At 55.5% G+C, this 19,587-nt stretch overlaps 1 protein-coding gene across 2 annotated transcripts in view; it reads left to right on the top strand.

Moving 5' to 3' along the window:
• Positions 1-19,587, top strand: part of KIRREL3 (kirre like nephrin family adhesion molecule 3) — a 503,419-nt gene that overhangs the window by 422,727 nt on the left and 61,105 nt on the right. For both annotated transcript variants that reach the window (XM_028527883.2, XM_028527882.2), the window contains exon 5: positions 327-476. In XM_028527883.2, coding sequence (XP_028383684.1) covers positions 327-476 — 150 coding nt within the window. The remainder of the gene's footprint in view (positions 1-326; positions 477-19,587) is intronic.

Here is a 19,587-nt window from a genome sequence, read left to right as displayed (position 1 = left end):
TTTCTGCAGTAACAAGCCTGCTAGGTCTGTCCCCACTTGGCATTTCCCTCCGCATTCTCTCCTCCGCTCTCTAACGATAGCTCCCCCAACAGTCCTAGACTTAAAATAGACAATTCCCTTGTCCGCCCACAATCTGCCCCAGTGCCCCGGGGGACGCTCGTGTGGCTGGGCTCCTCACGCTGAGCTGGGGGCCCCGAGCCGCTGCCTGCTCTGCCAGCCGCTAAGATGGCCCAGCCCCTGCTCAGATGTGCGCCACTGTCCTGTTGATCAAGAATGTCACCTCCACACCTGGGCCAGCCCCTTTGATCTGCCTGCTGCCCCCACAGGTTACCCACAGTACCTGGTGGTGGGGAACCACCTGTCGGGAGAGCACCACCTGAAGATCCTGCGGGCAGAGCTGCAAGATGACGCCGTGTATGAGTGCCAGGCCATCCAGGCCGCCATCCGGTCCCGGCCCGCACGCCTCACCGTCCTGGGTAAGCACTGTCCGCTGCGGGGCAAGGATGCCATGGGGGACACCACAGGCTCAGTTCTAGAAGGTGCCTTCCGCCCCAGTGCAGGGGGCTCCCGGTGGGCCAAGCCCCAGGCGTTGTCTCACAGGGCTTGGCCGCCAGCCCCACTGTGTTCACGACCCCTCCCCACCAAAAGGGGAAAAGTGGAAGTTCCTGCCCTGGACATCAGAAGGCCATGGCCACCTTCTCTGTGACCTTGTCCACCCCGTGGTTCACTTCCAGCTCAGGGAGCAAACAGGGGCTCCTGGATGCTCATTGGTTCCATCAGAAAACCTGCTCTCCATGCACAATCTGCTGGGCCCTGTGCTAGGTGATGGAGGGACAGAGGATAAGGTGACACTGCTTTGAGTCACTTCTTACTGGATTGAACTCCCTCAGGTGCTAACCAAGCCCCATCTGGCCAGTTCCCCTGTCAGAGTCCCCAGCTTGCTTGTCCCTGTGACTTCAGCATCCGCAGGGACCACTGTGGCCGCTGTTCCCTGTCCTGTCCTCCCTTCCCTGCTCCTGCAAACCCTGGGCTGATGACATCGTGTCTGGGAAAACTCACGTCCGGCGCTTATTTCAGTTCACAATTTTGCTCTTGGTCTCCCTTCATCTCGGTTTCCCAAGAGCCTGGTGTCCCCGGGACATCCTGCCTAAACAAGGCACCCCGTGCCTCACTGGGGACACCTGCTGGGAGACAGGGAACGGGCTCACTACCTCTTCAGTTGCCTCACCCCTGCCGCCTCCTTCCTCTGGCTCGAGGTCGCGGAGGAGCCAGGCCCCTGGGAACAGAGCCTCACACACGAGTAATAATATCTCTGTGTTTGCAGCTCTCAAAGGCAGCTCTCAAAGTACTTTCACTTATCCATCTTCAGCAGTTTTGATGCAGAACCTGCTGTGGGGCAGAACTGCTGCCCCAGATGAGAAACTAGGCTCTGAGAACCAAAGGGCCTGGGCCGGGCCTCTGGCCGGAGCTCTGGGCACCACCGTAGGGCGTGTCCACCAGGCCCCCTGTGGGACAGAGCTCAGCAGCCAGAGAGGGGCTCCCGGGTTCTGCCCCGCCTGCCTCCTCACAGTTGCTGAGAAGCTTTGACAGCGGGTCAGCAGCCTGGGGTGCTGCCCCCTCGCCTAGCAGAGAAGGCGCAGGGCCGAACCGCGATGAAATATTTACGCAGGTGTCAGGTCATCTTCAGACCTACATGGGCAGTGCACGGGCAGATTAGCCCAGCGCCGCGGCGGACAGGCCCCAGAGGACCACTTACCGGGTCAGAGCCTGGCTTCCCGATACGGGGGAGGAGGAGCTGGGGCCAGGCTCAGAGCCTCCTGTGGCCATTGCGTCTCCCAGGGCCTGCGATGAAGGGGACGAGAAAAGCAAGCCCGGCTGGCGGGGTGGATACGCTGGAGTTACGTGGTCGGGAAGGGGGCCTCCGGGCAGTCATCAGGGACGCTGAGGGGCCAGCCGCCGTTCCACCTCTCCTGAGATGGGGACGAAAGTGGGGCTGGGTACGGGGCTTGAGGGGAGAGAAAGGAGGATTTCGTGACAAATATATTGTCTGGTTTATGAGGCTTGCAAAACACCGGAACAGATTTGCTGAGCCAAGTTGCCGGATCTTCATCTTCAGAGGGGTTGTTTAGCCCCAGCCCCGGGGGACTGCCTCCTGCTTCCTTGCTCCCTGCGGGAGGGGACCGAAGACGCTAAAGTGAGCGGGAGCAGGGCATCGCCCACCCACGCTTCCCGCAGGCCCTAAAATGGGTGGGGTGCGTGTCGTCCTGAAGTGGTCATCCAGGCAGCAGAGCCCCACGGAGTCCTGCCACACAAGGTACAGGTTCCGTTCCTTCTGTCGCAGTTAGGGAACGAAGTCTGAATTACTCCAAATGTTTGACAGATTAGGGAATCAAGATGGAGAGAGGCAAAGGCACTTACAGGAGGTCACACAGTTTAATTACACCCAGACCAGACCCCAGATTTTCCATCTGCAGCCAAAGCCCTCTGCCTGACCCCCATGTTCCCAGATGCCGGCAGAATCTCCCTCATCTGGCCGGATGAGAGCCGGGCTTCTGGGAGCAGGGCCTCGGGTCTGGTCCAGACAGACCTGACTTTGTCTCCGGCCCCATCGCAATGGCATTCACTCCCCCTCCTCCCTCTCTGGCTGCACGGCCTGGCACTGCCTCTGGGCACAGAGCTGGTTTGTGCAGGGAAGATGTTTCATTCAAGTGCGGGGCATACTGAAGAGGCAGAAGGGAGAGTTTCCAGGGCAGCCCAGCGGGGAGGCCTGGGTGACATTCCTGAGAGCCAGGAAGGGGCCTGAGCAGGGACCTTTCATGCAGACTCCACGAAAACAGCTCCTCCTAAATACACCAACCCCCAGCCAGAAAGAGCTTCCCCAACTCCTCAGGGCCACCCTAGGCCTCCACCCCTGAGCTGGTCCTGTAGGTCCCCAGCCCTCAGCTGGTCCTGAAGAGCTCTGCCCAAGGGACCAGCCTGGCTGCCCTTCTCTGTGGTGGACAGCCCCACCTGCTGCCCTGGAGGGAGGCCCTGCACACAGGAGCTCACCCAGCCTTCTGGAAAGTGAGCCCTGGCCTGTACATGGTGGTAGGCAGGCAGAGAGGCTGTTCCTGCCGAAGGGAGAGGGGTGCTTGCACCCTGCCCAGCCAGCTTCCCAGCCCAGACCCCATCTGCTCCACTGTGACGTCTTGGCCTGGGAAAATGTCCCAGCCAGTTCCCCAAGGAGGTAGAGGGAGATGGCTGCCTTTCCTGTGTTCCAGGAATGAGAGAGCTTCCTAATTTAGTCTGTATTTGCCTGAGATCGATTTTTAATTAAATAAAGTAAGAGCCTGATTAGAACCTGCAGAAGACGCGAGAGCAGAATCAGATGGTATTCTGGCAAAACTGCAAAGCAAACACTTTGGTTGGAACAGAGGGAGACCCCCAGGGGTCTTCCATCAAAGCACCAAGTGAGGAGGGCAAATACAAGAGACCATAGCCAACAGATGTGCATTGTGAAAATATGCATCTGCCGGTACCGCTTGGAGAAGCCAGGGGTGGGGGGGCCGGATCACAGAGCCTGCCGGGCTCCCGGGAGGGCGCGGGGACTCGGGCCCAGCAGCCAAACCCAGAGTCACAGACATATTAATTAGCCTTGCGTTTCCAGCTCTCAGATGCAATCAGGCAAGGAGCAACGCTGAGCTGAGCATTTGCTCCCCCAGGAGGCACATGGCGGGGGGAGGGAGAGAGGGAACAGGGCGGGTAGGGGCGGAGAGAGGGCAGGGGCTGTACTTGGGAGACTGAGTCAAACAAAGCCTGGGGGGGCCAGTCCAGGCCAAGGGGCCGCCATCCCTCCATGACCCAGCCAGCCAGGGACCATGCTCTGACTCAAGCCAGCTCGAGACATGCGTCTTTCCACCCCCAGAACATCTGAAAATCCCGGTATCATGGAAAGAGCAGCAGTCCCGGTCCGGCCATGAACCAGCTGTGTGACCTTGGCCCTGTTACTCCACCCCTGGGGGTCCCAGTGGCCTCATCTGTTCCATGGTGGTTGTGGTGGCACATAAGATGACCTCTAAGAACTGTGCAGCTCCCGGAATGCATGGCTTCCACAGTAAGGACCCAAATGTCACAGCAGCTATTTTAGGTAAATGCTCTAACCTGCACTGGACCCAGGGTTCGTGTGGTGGCAGAGGCAGAGGAGGGGACGGTTTCCAGTGAGGACGGAGATGGGGCCTCTCAAGTCCCATCCAGCTCTGGCATTGGGAAATGGGCCGTACACCTTGGTCTAGAGCCCCCCTCTGTCTCCAGCCTCCCCCCTCCCTTGTCTGCAGAGACACAGAGCAGTTGACCACGTGCCTGTGCAGAGCTGGGGGACAGGAGGGAGAGCCCTGGCTGGGGAGGGGATGCCTGCCTGCAGCTTAGTGCCTGTGTGACCTTGGGCAGGTCCTTAGGGCTGGCCCTCGGCCTCTAGTTCAATTCTCTTTAAGTAGCACTTAGTACTCAATGCGGTTTGAGGGTTTTTAATAAACAAGTGAATGAATGAGTGAATGAGTTAATGAATGAAGTTTCTAGTTCTTAATCTATAAAATAAGGATAATAAAAATACCAACCTTCTAGAATTGTGATCGTCACACTAACACACACACACGCACCCCCCATGCACACACACACACACACACGCACATGCATGCAGACTGCCCCTTCTCCCACCTGCAGGAACCCCAGGGTTGAAAATTCCTAAACTGTGCTGGGGCCAAGGCAGAAAGGAGGGCATTGCGCGTGGTCTTTCTAAGTGCCTGAAAACTTGGGAAGCAAGGCGCTGAGGGACCAGAGGGGGGAGGAGTTGATCAACAAATATTTACTGAGCACTTTTCAGGTGCCAAGCACGGATCTGGGTGCTTGAGATGCATCCGTAAACAAAAGAGAAGACCAGGCCCCGCCCTGCAGAGCGTGTGCTCTAGCAGGAAACAGACGGAGACCAGTAACAACACACAGTAAACAAGTAAACCATGCCGCTGTGTCGGTGTCCGCTGGCATGAACACCGTGAGAAAGAGGGACGGCGGGGTGAGGGGACTGCAAGTAGGCGGGGCAGGGGGGTGGGTGCCAGATTAATTATTTAAAAAGGTGTTTTCCCAGTCCCCCTCCCCTCCCCTCTTCTTCCTGGCCTGTTCAATATTAACTCTGCTGCCTGGTAGCTCCCATCAGAAACAAAGCTTCCTAAACCAACATGAATTATTGAACACAGCGACCAAGTCAGCTGAACTAAAGAGAGCGTGTTTAAACCAACGTCAGGCCCAGAATACTGAGAAGGGAAAACAGATAAGGTCCCGGCGTGTCCTTACTTGTCCCTCTTTTAAATGCACGAGCGCCCTCTGCAACTCTGCCACCAGGGGAACTGCAGGCAGAGAGGTCCTGAGTGCACCCCCCACTGCCGACCCCTCACCTCAGGGGAGGTGCGCCCAGGGAGCGAGCGGCAGTGAACGACTCAGGCCATGCAGCAAGCGAAGGCAGAGCTAACCCAGAACCCAAGAGCCCTGGCTTCTAAAATGGTTCTTCCCCGAGATGGTGGTGAGAACCCCGCCACCTTCGCTCTGTCAGTGGGGGACCGCCTGAGTGGTTCTTCAGGGCGGAGAAAGCGCCTGCCCAGAATGAAGCCCAGGCCCCCTCTGAGGCTGGCCCTCTGCCCTCTCTCCAGCCCCAGTTTGGCCCACCTTGCTGAGAACGGCACCCAGGCCGAGGTCCCCTCCACTCCCCACACTTCTGTGCCCTTGTCACTGTGTGGTTCTGCCTGGAATGCCATTCCCACCCTTCTTCCCTCGTCCAACTCTTGCTCACCTGTCAGGATTCATCTTAGACATCACCTCCTCCAGGGAGCCCTCCCTGAACCTCACTTGGCCTGACTGCCCCTCTTTGTGCCCCCTGAGGCTGCCGTTCACGTGTCCAGCAAAACACTCACCCCAATTACATTGCAAGTAACTGTCCCACATCTAGCTTCCCCACCGGGTCTCTCGGAGGAGCATCCCAAGTCCCTCACACCCAGAGCAGCCTGTGAGCGCCTGCCTGGTGCTCAGTAAACCTTCCCCTTGTCACTGTAGTAAGAGGGTTTGGGGCACACGATGGGACAGTTCCACTGCACCTCACCATGGGGAACGGGGCCAGAGGTGAGTAAGCCCCGGGATCACATGAGAGTCGCGTCGTGTGCAGTGCTGTGCTGTGTTCAGACAGGGGACCTGCCTTCCCAGTTTAGAGCCCAACTCTGGCAGCCAGACTGCCTGCACCGGAAGCCTGGCTCTGTCAGTTTCTCCTTGGCGCGACCTTGGGCAAGTCATTTGACCACTCTGCGCCTCCATTTCCTCATGTGCAGAAGGGGGAACAGTCAAGAGAACCCGGCCCTCTCAGGGTTGGAGAGAGCACGTAATGAAAGAACACGTGCAAAGCACTCACGCAGCAGGCCTGTCACCACCGACGGTCAGCGCTGTACCTGCAGCTGCTGTCACTCTGGCCCCCACAGTGTTAGTGGACACCAGGAGCAAGCCCTCCTCCTCCTCCTCCTCCTCCTCCGGGGATCAGGCTCAGGTCCCAGGGAAGCCACCCGCCCAGCACACAGGCAGAAAGAGGGGCTTCCTGCAGCCCCTCCCACTCGCTCCAGCACGGGCAAGACAGGCAGAATTGATTTCCTTATCTCCTCATTAGGCGCATTTCGCCCAGGCCTGGTCTTGGGTACCGTATCTCATCTGTGCTGTGTGCCTGGTTCCTGCCACATTCATTACCCTGCGATCACCCCCAAATAGGGCAGCAAACAAGCCGGAGATGGGAGATGGGAACGAACAAAGCCTCCTTATCTCCTGAAGTCCCAGACGGGAGCCGGGCCTGAGCTTCTCCCTCCCCCACCGCGACCCCCGCTGCCTGCTCCTCCCCACTCCCTTCTGCTACCCTGCCCTTCTGGGGGGCCCCAGCCACCCCTGGGCCCCCTGGTCCAGAAGCTGATTCCCCTCCTCTCCTCGCCATGGCCACTGCACACCCCTCTTGGCCCTCCCCATTAAAATCTGTGCTTACCTGCTGGGACCAGCTGCTAGGGGAGCATGGCTCGGACTCACTGAGAGACCTTAAGCTAACTCATAGTCTTGCTCCTAAATTATAGCATAACGTCCCTGGGGGCAGGGGACCTGGTCTCCAAGGTCCACACTGTGGGTTCAGTGCCATGCCCCTTGACAGGCCACCTAGAGCAGTCGTTGATGGAAAGTGGGGGTGTGAGAGGGAGGGTGAGAGCGGGGTGCCCTGTAGCCGCTGGGTTCAGGGTGCTGACTTTGGAGCTGAATCCCTGGGGGCCCTCGCACCCTGAGGTCACCCCCCCACCCCGAGTCTTCTGTCCCTCCAACCGCCATGCTGTCGTGGAAGGAACGGCCTCTCTGCCTGCCCCCACCCCCTGCACCCTGCTCTGCACCTGAGCCTCAGCTGGGCTGCAGGAGAGCCCGCTCCCCTAGCTCGGGCCCATCCACCATGGTGGGAGATGAGGGGGGAGGCAGGTGCTGAGGGACCTCCAGGGAGGCTGGGGCTCCATGGGGGTCAGAGGCAACTCGGCATGTCCCCTCTCAGACGGAATGTAGGTGGCAGGGGCAGGCAGGGGCCTCTCCCAGCAGGGGGTGCAGCCTGATGCAAAAGACACACACCCTCTGCGTCACCCTACCTGGCGTTGCCCTGGCCGGCCGCAACAGACTCGGGCAGTGAGAGGGGAGCTGCCTGGCCTAACTAGGCAGCCTTGCAGGAAGGGCCCGGTGCCCAGCACTGCCTTGGGGGCAGTGCTCCCCACTTAAAGCTGGAGCAGTGTCCCAAACTGCCCCCCAGGGCCTGCCCCCTCTGCCTCCTCCAGCGGCTCTTGCTGTCAACACGAGCACGAGGCAAGCTCTGTGCACCACAAGGTGCTCAGCCTCCTGCTCCTGGACCCCACTGCCACCCCATTCTCAGTGTGCTGACCCCCCGAATCCCCCCATCACTGAATGAGGCAGCCCTGCAGCGCTGAAGTGTAATCTGCCCGCCCCGGGCCCTGTGCTTCTTCAGGACAGGCCGCACCTGGGGGTGGGCAGCCTTGCGGCAGAGCTCCCATCGGCCACCGGCCGGCCGTGATGCAGGAGCTGAGATACTGGACCTCTCAGGACCCCCGTCTCCCTTGTAAAATCAGCTGGAGAGGGGACTCCATAGCCTGACTGTGATTCTCCCTCCTCTGATCCTGGTTTGAGATTGGGCAGGAGGGTCATTGTTCCCTGAGTCCTTGTTCCCTTTGCTCCTGAGAACAAGAGTATATACGTCTCTGCATTAACCGAGCCTGACCTGGGAGAGGTAGCTCAGCAAAGGGGAGCGTGAGCTCGAACCATGGATGTTTGCACAAGTCTGGGCTTTGACCCTCTGGTGTCGGCCACCGGACGCAGAACCAGCAGCTCCCAGGAGCCTGGGCAATTTCAATCACTTTCTGTAGCTCTTACAAGGCAGCTGCCCTGAGGAGGCTGCACCCACTCTGCCACCTCTGGCTGGGCGTGGCTTCCAACACCCTCCGCAGCTGCAGAACACAGGCAAGAGCCACCTGTGCAGGGGGCCCTGCGGGGTCCTCAGCCAGGAGCCCAGCTGCTGCCGGCCCTTAGAAGACTCACTGTTTATGTATCAGTCTTATTCATACATGTCTGACCTCAAGGTCAAAGCACTGGTGTGCACACACATCCACACACACGCACACTCAGGGCTTGGCCCAGTCCCCAGTGCCCATAGTAGGGAGACACAAGAACACTCAGTCACATACAGAAGCAGATGCTGGTGGGAAATGGACAGTCTTGGTGACTGAACTAAAGCAGTGGCCCTCCCCCCTCGTCAGGCCCAAAGAGATTGGAGTTGGTGGAGCATGAGATCCCTAGCACGAGGCCCCGCTGCTCTATCGATCCCCCCTAATGAGAAAGGAAGCGGAGGGAAGAGTCACAACCACCTTGAGGGAAGGCCAGGGCCCGCCAGTCCCACTGGGGCGAACGGCCCCTGTCCTGGCCCAGCCCCTGGGCACAGCACGCACCACACCCAGGACCCCGGCTGGCAGACGGACACCAGCCCCGAGGAAGCCCCAGAGGCCGAGCTGAAATGGGACATTTCGGAGGATAAAAATAGCACGAGGCTTCCCTCCTCTGACCTCAGCCCGGGCCCGAGACCAGGGTTTCATGGCAAATTATGGATTTAAAACTAGCCATGAATCTCCATTACAGCATGAAATGAGAAAGGAAAATGCTACTAAATGGAAGCCTTTCCTCAGCAGCCAGCGGGGCAGGGAGGGGCGTCACTTTAGGAGGGAGTTAAAAGCCGAAGTCACAAAACCCAAGGCAGACTCACAGAGGCTAAGATCAAGGACAGTCCCGGAGACAGAGGCCCCGCAGAGGGAGTGGGGTCCAGACCTCCGGGAGACGCCCACTGTGCTCATCAGCACAGGACACGGCAGCGGCAGAGCGGGCAGCGCCCACCCGCGGGTGCCACGACCTAGGCTCCCGGCTCCCTGCAGAGCGAGGGCGCCTGGCTTCCTCAGGAGAGGGCGGGCCAGAGTGCTGCTGTTTTGTTGGGCGTAGGCCCGGGACCTGCATTGCAGATGCAGTGAGGGGGGCGCAGAGGGCAGTGGGGAGAGGGAGAGAGGCACTTCAGGAACCTTGGCCCGCCGCCTGGGTGACCCACACACGTGCCAGGCAGACCCCACGTCTCCTTTCCTGGACAAGAAAGGTGGTGCATGAAGACACCCGTGAACTTGCCCAAGGTCACACATCAAGAGAGAAAAAGAGTTCGAATCTGAACTCAGTTTCTGTGGCCCCAAATCCCCTGCCCTTACAGGCCCGTGAGCCTCCCCATCCCGCACACCCCCCCCAACCCCCCCACCCCCCGCCCCGTCATCCAAAGCTGTGCTCAGACCCACTGCTGTCTGGCTCCTCCCTTCAGATGTGGAGGCAGCGTCAGTCTCTCTCCAGCCCCAGGGGCCTCTGGGAGCCCTGTCCGAGCACGAGCCCCGTCCCAGGGACCCCACATCACAGAGGTGGCCTGTGCAGTGAACCGTGGGCTTTGGAAAACCCTTCCCGGCAGCCCATTCCCCAGACGCGCCCGGGGTGCCAGGGCCCCGAGCAGCACGGCATCCATTTTCCATCTCACTGGGTCCCGTTATCAGGGGGCTGCCCGCCATTCCTCTCCCCATCACTCTGGGCCTCTAAACTGTCCCATCCGTGTGGAGGGGGCTTTCCAAAGAGGGAAGCTCATCGGCACCCAGAAGCCCACACAGCTGCCTCCAGCTCCCAGAAATAAATAGCTGAGCCCCACGGCCCAGGAGGGCTGGCTTCCAAAGGAATGTTGCGTTTTCACAAGCCTATCAAGGTGTTGGTAAATGTTTATAGAAAGGAAGAACTTCCCACATGTAAATATGTCAAGAAAGGTGTTAGCAGCTGAGAAGTCACCCAGGGCCAGGAACAGCAGGGCAGCCTTGGGGTGGAGGGCAAGAACGGAGTGGGGGGACAGGAGGGGCGGGGGCAGCCTGGGGGCCAAAGAGCCACCCCCACCCAAGAGCCGGTACTGCTCTTCCCCGGAACACACAGCTCCCTCCCACCTGCCACCTGCTTCCCCTCTGTCTGCGCAGTGAGAGACACACACAAAGTCCCTATGGTGCTGGAGAGAACTCGCTTTACAGAGGGGTCGACTGAGATCAGAAAGGAAAGAGAATATTCCAGAGGCTGCAGGATGCACAGGAAAGGGAAACCTGTCGTCTCTGAGTCCTCAGGATGGAGGAGGCTGGGCTCTGAGTCCCTCGGGTCCCCTGGGACTCCCCCATCTCTCCTCCAGTCCAAGTCCCAAATACCAACTTGGCCTGAGCAACCATTCTGCTCATGACAAAACCTAACCTTGGGAAGACCCCCTAAACCTAACCTTGATTAGAGAATTATAGAACTGAATGGAGCCTGCCAATCAAGGGTTCTTTATTCATTCCATTTTTCAACATATGAGGGGGGAACCCACAGAAACCTGGAATTATCTTCTGGAGGGTGGTCCGCATGGAGTACAGGCTTCCCTGCTAGGTGAGCATTCTAGGAACCCATCTGCATCAGTGTGCCAGCTGGCATTGTTGTGAGAGGCTGCATTTGGCTTCCATGAATTTTTGTTGAAGACTCTTTTCATGTGTTTGCCCATTGCATGATGGGTGATTGATGAGTCCACCTGCCCACACCATGCCAAGTGTTCAGCAGTTTTTAACCAAAAATGGCATGACCCCCGGGCCCCACCCTCCCTAGGCTCCCGATCTCACCCCAAGCAACATTTTTGTTTCCCTGGATGAAAAAAAGTCCTCAAAGGCAAACGTTTTGCTGATGTGGAAGAGGTGAAACAAAAAAACGGCAGAACTAACAGGCGTCAAAATCAACGAGTTAAACTGTTCTGAGCCGTGGAAAAAAGTCACCATGGACACATTGCTTCAAATAGAGAATACTTTGAAGGTGACTGAAGTTTAAACATGTAAGAATAAGCACACAATTTTTTATAAATAAATTCCAGTTTTGAGGGGAGTCCCTCCTTGTATACCTACCAGGCACTAGACACTGGGAATATTCATCAGTGATCAAAACTGATTAGACCCTCTTGCCTTCATGGAACTTCGATTCTGGAACAGTAACAATGAACACAGGAAGGAAATGTTGTCATTTATTAGAGGGTGGTGGGTGCTGTCCAAACAAGGGCCCAGGAGACTGCATGTCCTGGAGGGACAAGCAGGCGGCCTGGTTATCTTTCCCTTTATTTTTTTTAAAGATTTTATTTATTTATTTTTTAGAGAGGGAAGGAAGGGAGAAAGAGAGAAAGAGAGAAACATCAATGTGCGGTTGCTGGGGGTCATGGCCTGCAACCCAGGCATGTACCCTGACTGGGAATCGAACCTGAGACACTTTGGTTCGCAGCCTGCACTCAATCCACTGAGTTACGCCAGCCAGTGTCTTCCCTTTATTTTTTTACAGCTTGATTGAGACATAATTGACACCCCCCTAAATTCACTCATTTTAAGTGCACAGCTTAACGGTTGCTAGCGAATTTACAGTTAGGCAGCCATCACCGAGATCCAGTGTGAGGCCATTTCCATCACCCTGACAAGTCCCTTGTCAATTTCCACTCCCATCCTGGTCCCAGACCGCCACTGGCCTGCTTTCTGTCTGCGGATTTGCCTCTTCCAGACGTTTCCACAAATGGGATCACACCACATGCAGCCTTTTGTGTCCGGCTCCTTTCGCTTAACAGAGAGTTTCTGAGATTCACTGATGTTTGTACCATGTGTCGATAGTGCATTCATTGTCATCGCTGAGTGGCATCTGTTGTGTGGCTAGACCGCATTCTGTTCATCCTTCCGCCACTTGGGGGACATCTGGGTCACTTCCAGTGTGGGGCCGTGATGGATAGCGCTGTTGTGAACATTCACACACAAGTGCACGGGTGTGTCCACGTTTTCATTTTTCATGGGTAACTTTCTAGGAGTGGAATAGCTAGGTCGTGTGGAAAGTTCAAACATAGCTTTTTGAGAAAGTGCCAAATCATTGTACTTTCCACAGCAGCTGTTTCGTTTTATCGAATTCCCACCGTGAATGAGAGTTTCAGGTCTCCATGATCTCATCGATACTTGTCGTAGTTTGCCTTGTCTATGACGGCTATTCTAATGGGTTTGAAGTGACATCCGATGATGGATTTAATTTGCATTCCCCTAATGACTAATGATATCGAGCATCCTTTGATGTGATAATTATCCACTTTCTATTTCCCTTGGTAAAATGTCTATTCAAATCTTTTGCCCATTTTTAAAAAGGATCATTTGTCTTATTGTGTTGTGAGAGCTCTTCATATATTCTGGACACAAGTTCTTTATGAGATATTTAATTTGCAAATATTTTTCTCAGTTTCTGGCTTGTCTCTTTATCTCCTTACTGCTATCTTTTGAGGCACAAAAGATTGTCATTTTAATCAAGTCCAGGTTAGTATATTTTCTCTTTTATGGATTGTGCTTTTGACATTGTATCCAAGAACTCAGTCTAATCTGAGTCCCAGAGATTGACTCCTCTATTTTCTTCCACGAGTTCTATGGTTGTAGCTATTACATTTAGCCTGTAGTGTAAGTCCCGTTAAGTTAGTTTTGGGGCAGGACGTGAGGCAGGAAACTCAATCCACCGTTTCTGCATACAGCTCTCAGGCCGTCCCAGCATCCTCTGTTGGAAAACGTTATCCTTCTCCCCACTGAATTACCTCCGCACCTTTTCCGACCGCAACTGACCAAAAGTGTGAGGGTTCTTATCTGGACTCGCAATTACAGTGCACTGGTCTATATATAAGCCTATTCTTCGGCCAGCACCACACTGTCTTACATACTGTCACTTTGTAGTAAACTGGGAATTCAGGACAAGGAAGTCCTCCAGTTTCGTTCTTTTTCAAAATGGCTTCAGCAGTTTTGGGGTCTCCTATAATTCCATGTGAATTTTAGGATCACCTTAATTTCTGCAAAACAGTTGCTGGGGTTTCTACGGGAACTGTGCTACAGCTAAAGCCCAACGTGAGGTGACTCGCCGCCCCCACCTGCTGCGTCGTCCAGCCCACGGCTGTGGACCGTCTCCCTGTGTGTTTAGGTCTTTGATTTTTCCCAGCAGCACTTATTCGTTTTTAGCATGCGTCTTGTACCGCTTTTACTAAATGTATTCCTAAAAGAATGACATTTTACTCTTTTTGGTGCTATTGTGAATGAAATTCTTTCTTAATTTCATTTTCAGATTGTCCCTTGCTAAATATAGAAACACAAATGATTTTTGTATATGGATCTTAGAGTCTCTTGTTGAACTCATTTTTTAGATTTCAATTTTTTTTGCTGATGAATTCCTTAAGATTTTATGCACATAGGATCGCATACATAAGAACAGTGGTAGTCTTGTTTTCCATTCGGGTGCATGTCATCTCCTTATGGGCCCGTCTGGACAGGGGTGTCCCACCCACGGTCCTCGGGCTGCGTGCGGCCCAGGATGGCTATGAATGGCGGCCCAACACAACATCATACACTTATTTAAAAACTTTTTTTTTTTTGCTCATCAGTATTCGTTAGTGTTTGGGTGTTTAATGTGTGGCCAAGACAATTCTTCTTCCAATGGGCCCAGAGATGCCGAAAGGTTAAACAGTCCTGGCTGGAGCTTCCAGTGCCCAGCTGGACGAAAGCGGTGAGAGCAGACACCTGGCTTCACGCCCAGCCCTGGGCAGGGCACTCGGTTTGCGCCCACGAGCACAACGTCAGCTGTGAGTGTCCCAGGGGTGCCCTGTAGTGGGCTGAGGCCATTCCCATCGCTCTTCTTCGATGAGAGGCTTTACCATAAATGGTACTGAGTTTTGTGAAACGCTCTTACTGCGTCTATTGAGATGATTGTGTGGTTTTTGTTCTTTGTGTGACATGACATATGACATTAATTGATTCTCCAATGTCAAACCGACCTTGAATTCCTGAGGAAAATCCCACTGGGTCATGGTGTATAATCTTGTTTTCATGTTGCTAGGTTCCGTTGGCTAAATTTGGGTTGGGGGTTTCATGCACACTCGTGACAGACAATGGCCTGGAGTTCTCTGGTGATGCCTTTGTCTGGCTGCGTTATCGAGGTAACGCTGGTCTTGTGGGGTGAGTCAGCACATGCTCCTTCCTCCTCTTCTGTCCGGAAGATCCTGTGAAGGGCTGATGCTGTTTCTTCTTTAAATATCAGATAGAGCTCATCAGCGAAGCCATCTGGGCCTGGAGTTGTCTTTGTGGGAAGATTTTTTATTTTGTTAATTCAATTTTTTCCCTGTTGTAGTGCTGTTCATCTCTGTAGAATGTGGCTTTTAAGAAAAACTGGAAGAGTTTGGGAAAGGAGTTAGCTGGGAATCTTGGGGCAAAATCCCTACTTGAAATGAAAAAATAGAGTGAATGAAGGATTCCAAACAGGAGTGACATGATCTGACTTACCCTCTAGAAGGGTCACCCTGGCTGCTGGCCTGAGAACACACACGAAGAGGACAAGGGCCGGGGCCCGACAAGAGGCCCCTGAGGGGCACGGACGAGAGGGGAGGGGACACAGGCCATGGTGGTAGCAGTGCGGCTATGACAGTGGCTATGCGAGAAAGACGAGGGTTACGGATGACAGAAAGGCAGAAAATTCTGGATGCAGGAGTGCATTTCTGGGGAGAGGTTTCACGTTCTCAAAGCAGTTGCTTGATAAGCTCCCCAAAGGATAAAAATGGCAGAGGTAGAGCAACCCCTTTGTTTCTAGGAAACTGTGGTTCAGCAGGGTTCGTTCTTCCCCCAGGGCCACCCAGGGCACCAGCAGTAACGCTGGGGCTAGGCCAGGTGCTTTCTCCACCCTCTGAGGGCTTGCCTAATGGCTCACGTGATAGGGACCCTCCACCCCCACCCCAGCCAGTGAGATCCCCTCCCCCTGCCTGGGAGCCCCTGGGAGAGAGAGCAGCTGTACAGAGAGGGGCCCTCCTCTGTGTCTGGCTTCAGGAGCCCACCTGCCCCCCTGTCCCTTCACAGTCACCCGCCCCGCTTCCCCATGGCCATGGGTCTGCCCCGGAGCCCAGGCTCCGCGCCTCCCCAGGAAGAGCTGAGAGCAAACCTCTCTGCCACTCACAGCTCCCTCTCCACACAGAAAAGCAGCCCCTTATCTGCCTTGGAGAAAGGAGAGCCCTCGGTTTTTATCTGTGAGGCAATCTTATCTAAACAGGTTCAGGTGGCAAGACTGAAAGAGAAAAATAATTAAGGGGGAGGCAGGTGAGATGTTGACATTATTATTACTTAAGTGCTGCAAAGCTTTTAGTTCATGTTTTTATACCGTGACACCCGGCGAGGGGAAATCTGCTCGGGCCATTATCTGAGCCGCACAGCCGCTCACCCCACCTCCCCGCCACCTATAAATCTGATTAAACAGGTTCCATTGGCAAGACAGGGAAATAATTAAGGGAAAGGTAGGTGAAATGTTGATGTTATTACCGTAATACAACAGCCTGTTTAGTCACTACGCCGGCGAGATGCAGCCGAGGGGAATCAGTCTTGAAGATTACCTCCGCACGGCGCAGACCGAAGCCCCGCGAGCCCAGCCGTGGGGGGAACCGGCTGCGAACGAAGATGCGTTTCCAAGTCGGCGCCGTCTCTCGGGGGCTGTTAAGCCCACAATGTGCCTTTGGACGGCATCCTGGGTCCTCGCAAACCCTTCCTTGCCCACGTATTTGTTGACTAGAGACACGGCACCGAAAGTTTAAAAAAAAAAAAAAGGGTGGGGGGAGAATGATTCTGCTGCCCCCGGTCCTAAAAAACCCATAGCAGATGACTCTCCTCCAGAGGGGGCGCGGCTGCGTGTGAGCTGGTGCTCAGGGGAATGTTCTACCCCCCCGCCCCCCCCCCCCCCGAGGCGGCCCACCCAAGGGGCTGCTTCTCTGACCTCCCTGGGGGGAGCGGCTGTCCCTCCTTGTCTTCCCAGGATGCTGAGCAGGGGCTGCAGGCAGCGCCCCAGGGATAGGCCACCTGGCCTGGCCCGCCCGAGGGGTCTGGAGCTCTGTCCTTCCCTAACAGAGGTGCTGACCCAACCAGATGTGCGTCTGCCAGGCAGCGTGGGGGCCACCAAGCAGCGAGCGCGCCCCCCCCCCAAGAGGGCAGAGCCCAGAGGCGTCTCTGACCCGGCCTCACAGTGACCACTGGCCAGTGGCAGGCCGGACCAGGCATGGGATGTGCCCCCTTAGCTCCCAGGCGGGGGTGTCCGACATTTTGGTGTCTCTGGGCAGAGCTGGAAGAAGAAGAGTTGTCTTGGGCCACACATTAAATACACAAGCACTAATGAAAACCGATGAGCAAAATAAAAGGTTTTAAGTAAATTTACGATTTTGTGTTGAGCCGCATTCATAGCCATCCTGGGCCGCATGCAGCTGTGAATATCTTAAGAGGTTTTTTAATTTCTTGCCTACATTTAAGATTCTGGAGGCCTTTGTATTAAAAATTCAGGTTTCTGGCTTCTCTTGCAAAGATCCGGCAACATCAGGCCCAGTGGCAGGCTTGGCAACAATTGCGTAGTGGCTGTTCTGGTCAGTGAGACATGTGTGGCCCCCCGGTCCCCACTCGCTGTGGCTGGCCTCAGCCACTCAATAATGCCCTCACGGAGCCTGCATGGAAGTCTGCTGCCCCGGCCCCCCAGCCCGGGCGTGGACCTGCTTCGGGGAGTCACAGTGTGGACTGGGGTTAAACTGTCAACCAGGAAGGGCAGGTGAAGGCAGGCAGAAGCCGGGCAACAGCCCGTCACCCCGCAGGGTCGCCAAGGGCAGACGGGTAGGGGAGCTTCAGGGAGTTCAGGCAGGAGGAGAACAGATCAGCTGTTCACTGTGAGGAGCCTGGAACTGGGTGTGCGCACCGTCTGCCTCTCGGGGCCTGGTACGAAAATGCCCAGGACGCAGGACAGGCCGAGCGGGGTCTGCGCAGCAGGCAGTGAATTGAGCGGAACTACACCCCCAGTTCCCGATGTGGTCAGGGCGTGGCGTTGTTCCCCTGGTTAATTAACCAGTCAACACCGTGCCTGATGGGTTAATTAGCACTGAAACATCAGCACTGAGAAATACAAGAACGCCTTAAAACCAGATCCCACGTCTCAACGGAACTCATGTGAGTCTCCGGAACACCTCTGGACCAGACTCTGAATCAAATAGGCTTTGATCCAGGCCCTTGGTGCCGCTCCGGGTCTCGGGGTCTCCGAGGACACCCAGCAGAGTGTCCAGAGCTGTGCTGCACAGGAGAACGGCCACCAGTGAGCCGCTATTTGATTTTAACTCTGAACTAATTAAAACTAAACAAACGGAAAATACAGCTCCTCCATCACACTCACCTCGCTTGGAGCACTCGGTAGCCTCACGTGGCTTTGGGAAGGCTTGTTTCCCCAGGAGGCCAGCATTCCAGGGTCGTCTGGGCAAATTCTATCTGATCTTTTTTTTTTCTTTTTTTTAATTTGAGAGAGAGAGAAAGAAATATCGATGTGAGAGAGAAACATCAATTGCCTCCCATATGGGCCTGGCCAGGGATTGAACCTGCAACCTTTTGGTGTACGGACGACTCTCCACCCCTCAGAGCCACCCAGCCAAGGCTCTGTCTCATCTTCAACAACGCAGCAGCATTCGGTAATCGGGACAGGTTCAAAGGCTTGGACCTAAGCAGGGACAGTTTAGCTTCCCGGAAGCATTTATGTTGATATCTTAATGCAGTCGGTGAGTGGAAGCCTCTCATTATTCACTCACTCCTTTATTCACCAAAGCTTTGTTAAACTCCTATTGTGTGTAGAAGCATTGTGTTGGGTACGAAGGGGAGATATAGAAATAGCTAGCACTGTCTATGCCCTCGAGGAGTTTATAGCCACGGGAGAGAGAAAACATACAAACCGCTTACTTCTAATAATACAAGGCAAAATGAAAGAAGGGTTTGGATACATAAATAAAACAGAAAGAGTTCAAGTCAGCTGAGAAAAATCTGGGAAGGCTTCATGAGGGAAGTGGCTACTGAACTCTCCCTTGGTGGTGGGGGTGGGAATTTTAGTAGCTGGAGATGAGAAACCATCGTGATAACAGGAGCCCAGACACAGAGAGCTCAAAGAACACCTCCCAGCCCCTCAAGGAAGGGCCCCTGCTGGGGTGGTTTTGGGGATCAGGAAGCCTAGAGGGAGGAGGGGCTCAGCAGGAGAGGGCCTTGAGCCATGCTGAAGCCTTGAACTTGGTTTTGGGCAGTGGGGACCCGTCGCAGGTGTCTGAGTAGGTGCATCAGCTGATCTGACGGTCCCAGGAAGAGAGCCGTGTGGTGCACGGGGCACAGGTCTGAAGGCGGGAAAGTGTTGGTCGGTTAGATCCCGGCTCACAGGAGAGGGGGCGTTTGCCCAGGTGCTTGAGGGGCTGAAAGAAAGGAGGCCTGCTGGGGCTGTGAAAGTGGGGCGCAGCGTTGCAGCCCCAGTTCTGGGGCACATTTGGGGGGTGCTCCTGGGCAATGCCTTTAATCCCATTCGATGCCACAATGATTCCAGCAGCCAATATCCCGTCGCCTAAGCCACCTACAGCTGCTTGAATGACCCCGGGGCTCCCAGGCTGCAGGGTCCTGAGCCTCTTAATAACTGGCGTTTGCTGAGGGCCCCCTGCAGGTGGCCCTGTGGCATAGGGACTGAAACCTTGGCTACTTTGTGGGGAAGTGCTGCCCACAGGGGCTAGGTCCTTCACTGTGCCCCAGGGGCCACCCACCCCCCGTCCCCAGGCCGTCAGTTCTCTGCGTCTCCTTTCCTGGCTGGAACGTCAGGGGATGAAAGCCACGGGGTCTGGGGGGTGGGGGGGCGCCGGGCCTCACAAGCCCCTCCCCGAGGCTGTGGCACCCAGGGTGCCCTGGAGACTCTGAGCTCCTCTCCGGGAATATTTAACTGAAAACAATTTCTAGTTGGGATCTGTAATCACTACTAATTGGCTCTGATTATAATGGCCTCTCGCTGCCACCCCTTACCCGGCACAGGATGGGACGAGGCCCCGTGACAATTAGCAGCGCCCTCCCCGAGACACCGGCT

This window comes from Phyllostomus discolor, chromosome 13 (assembly GCF_004126475.2).
Source record: "Phyllostomus discolor isolate MPI-MPIP mPhyDis1 chromosome 13, mPhyDis1.pri.v3, whole genome shotgun sequence".
NCBI classification, from domain to species: Eukaryota; Metazoa; Chordata; class Mammalia; order Chiroptera; family Phyllostomidae; genus Phyllostomus; species Phyllostomus discolor.
Note: the sequence above shows the minus strand (reverse complement) of the source record. Positions and strands in the feature narration are given on the sequence as shown.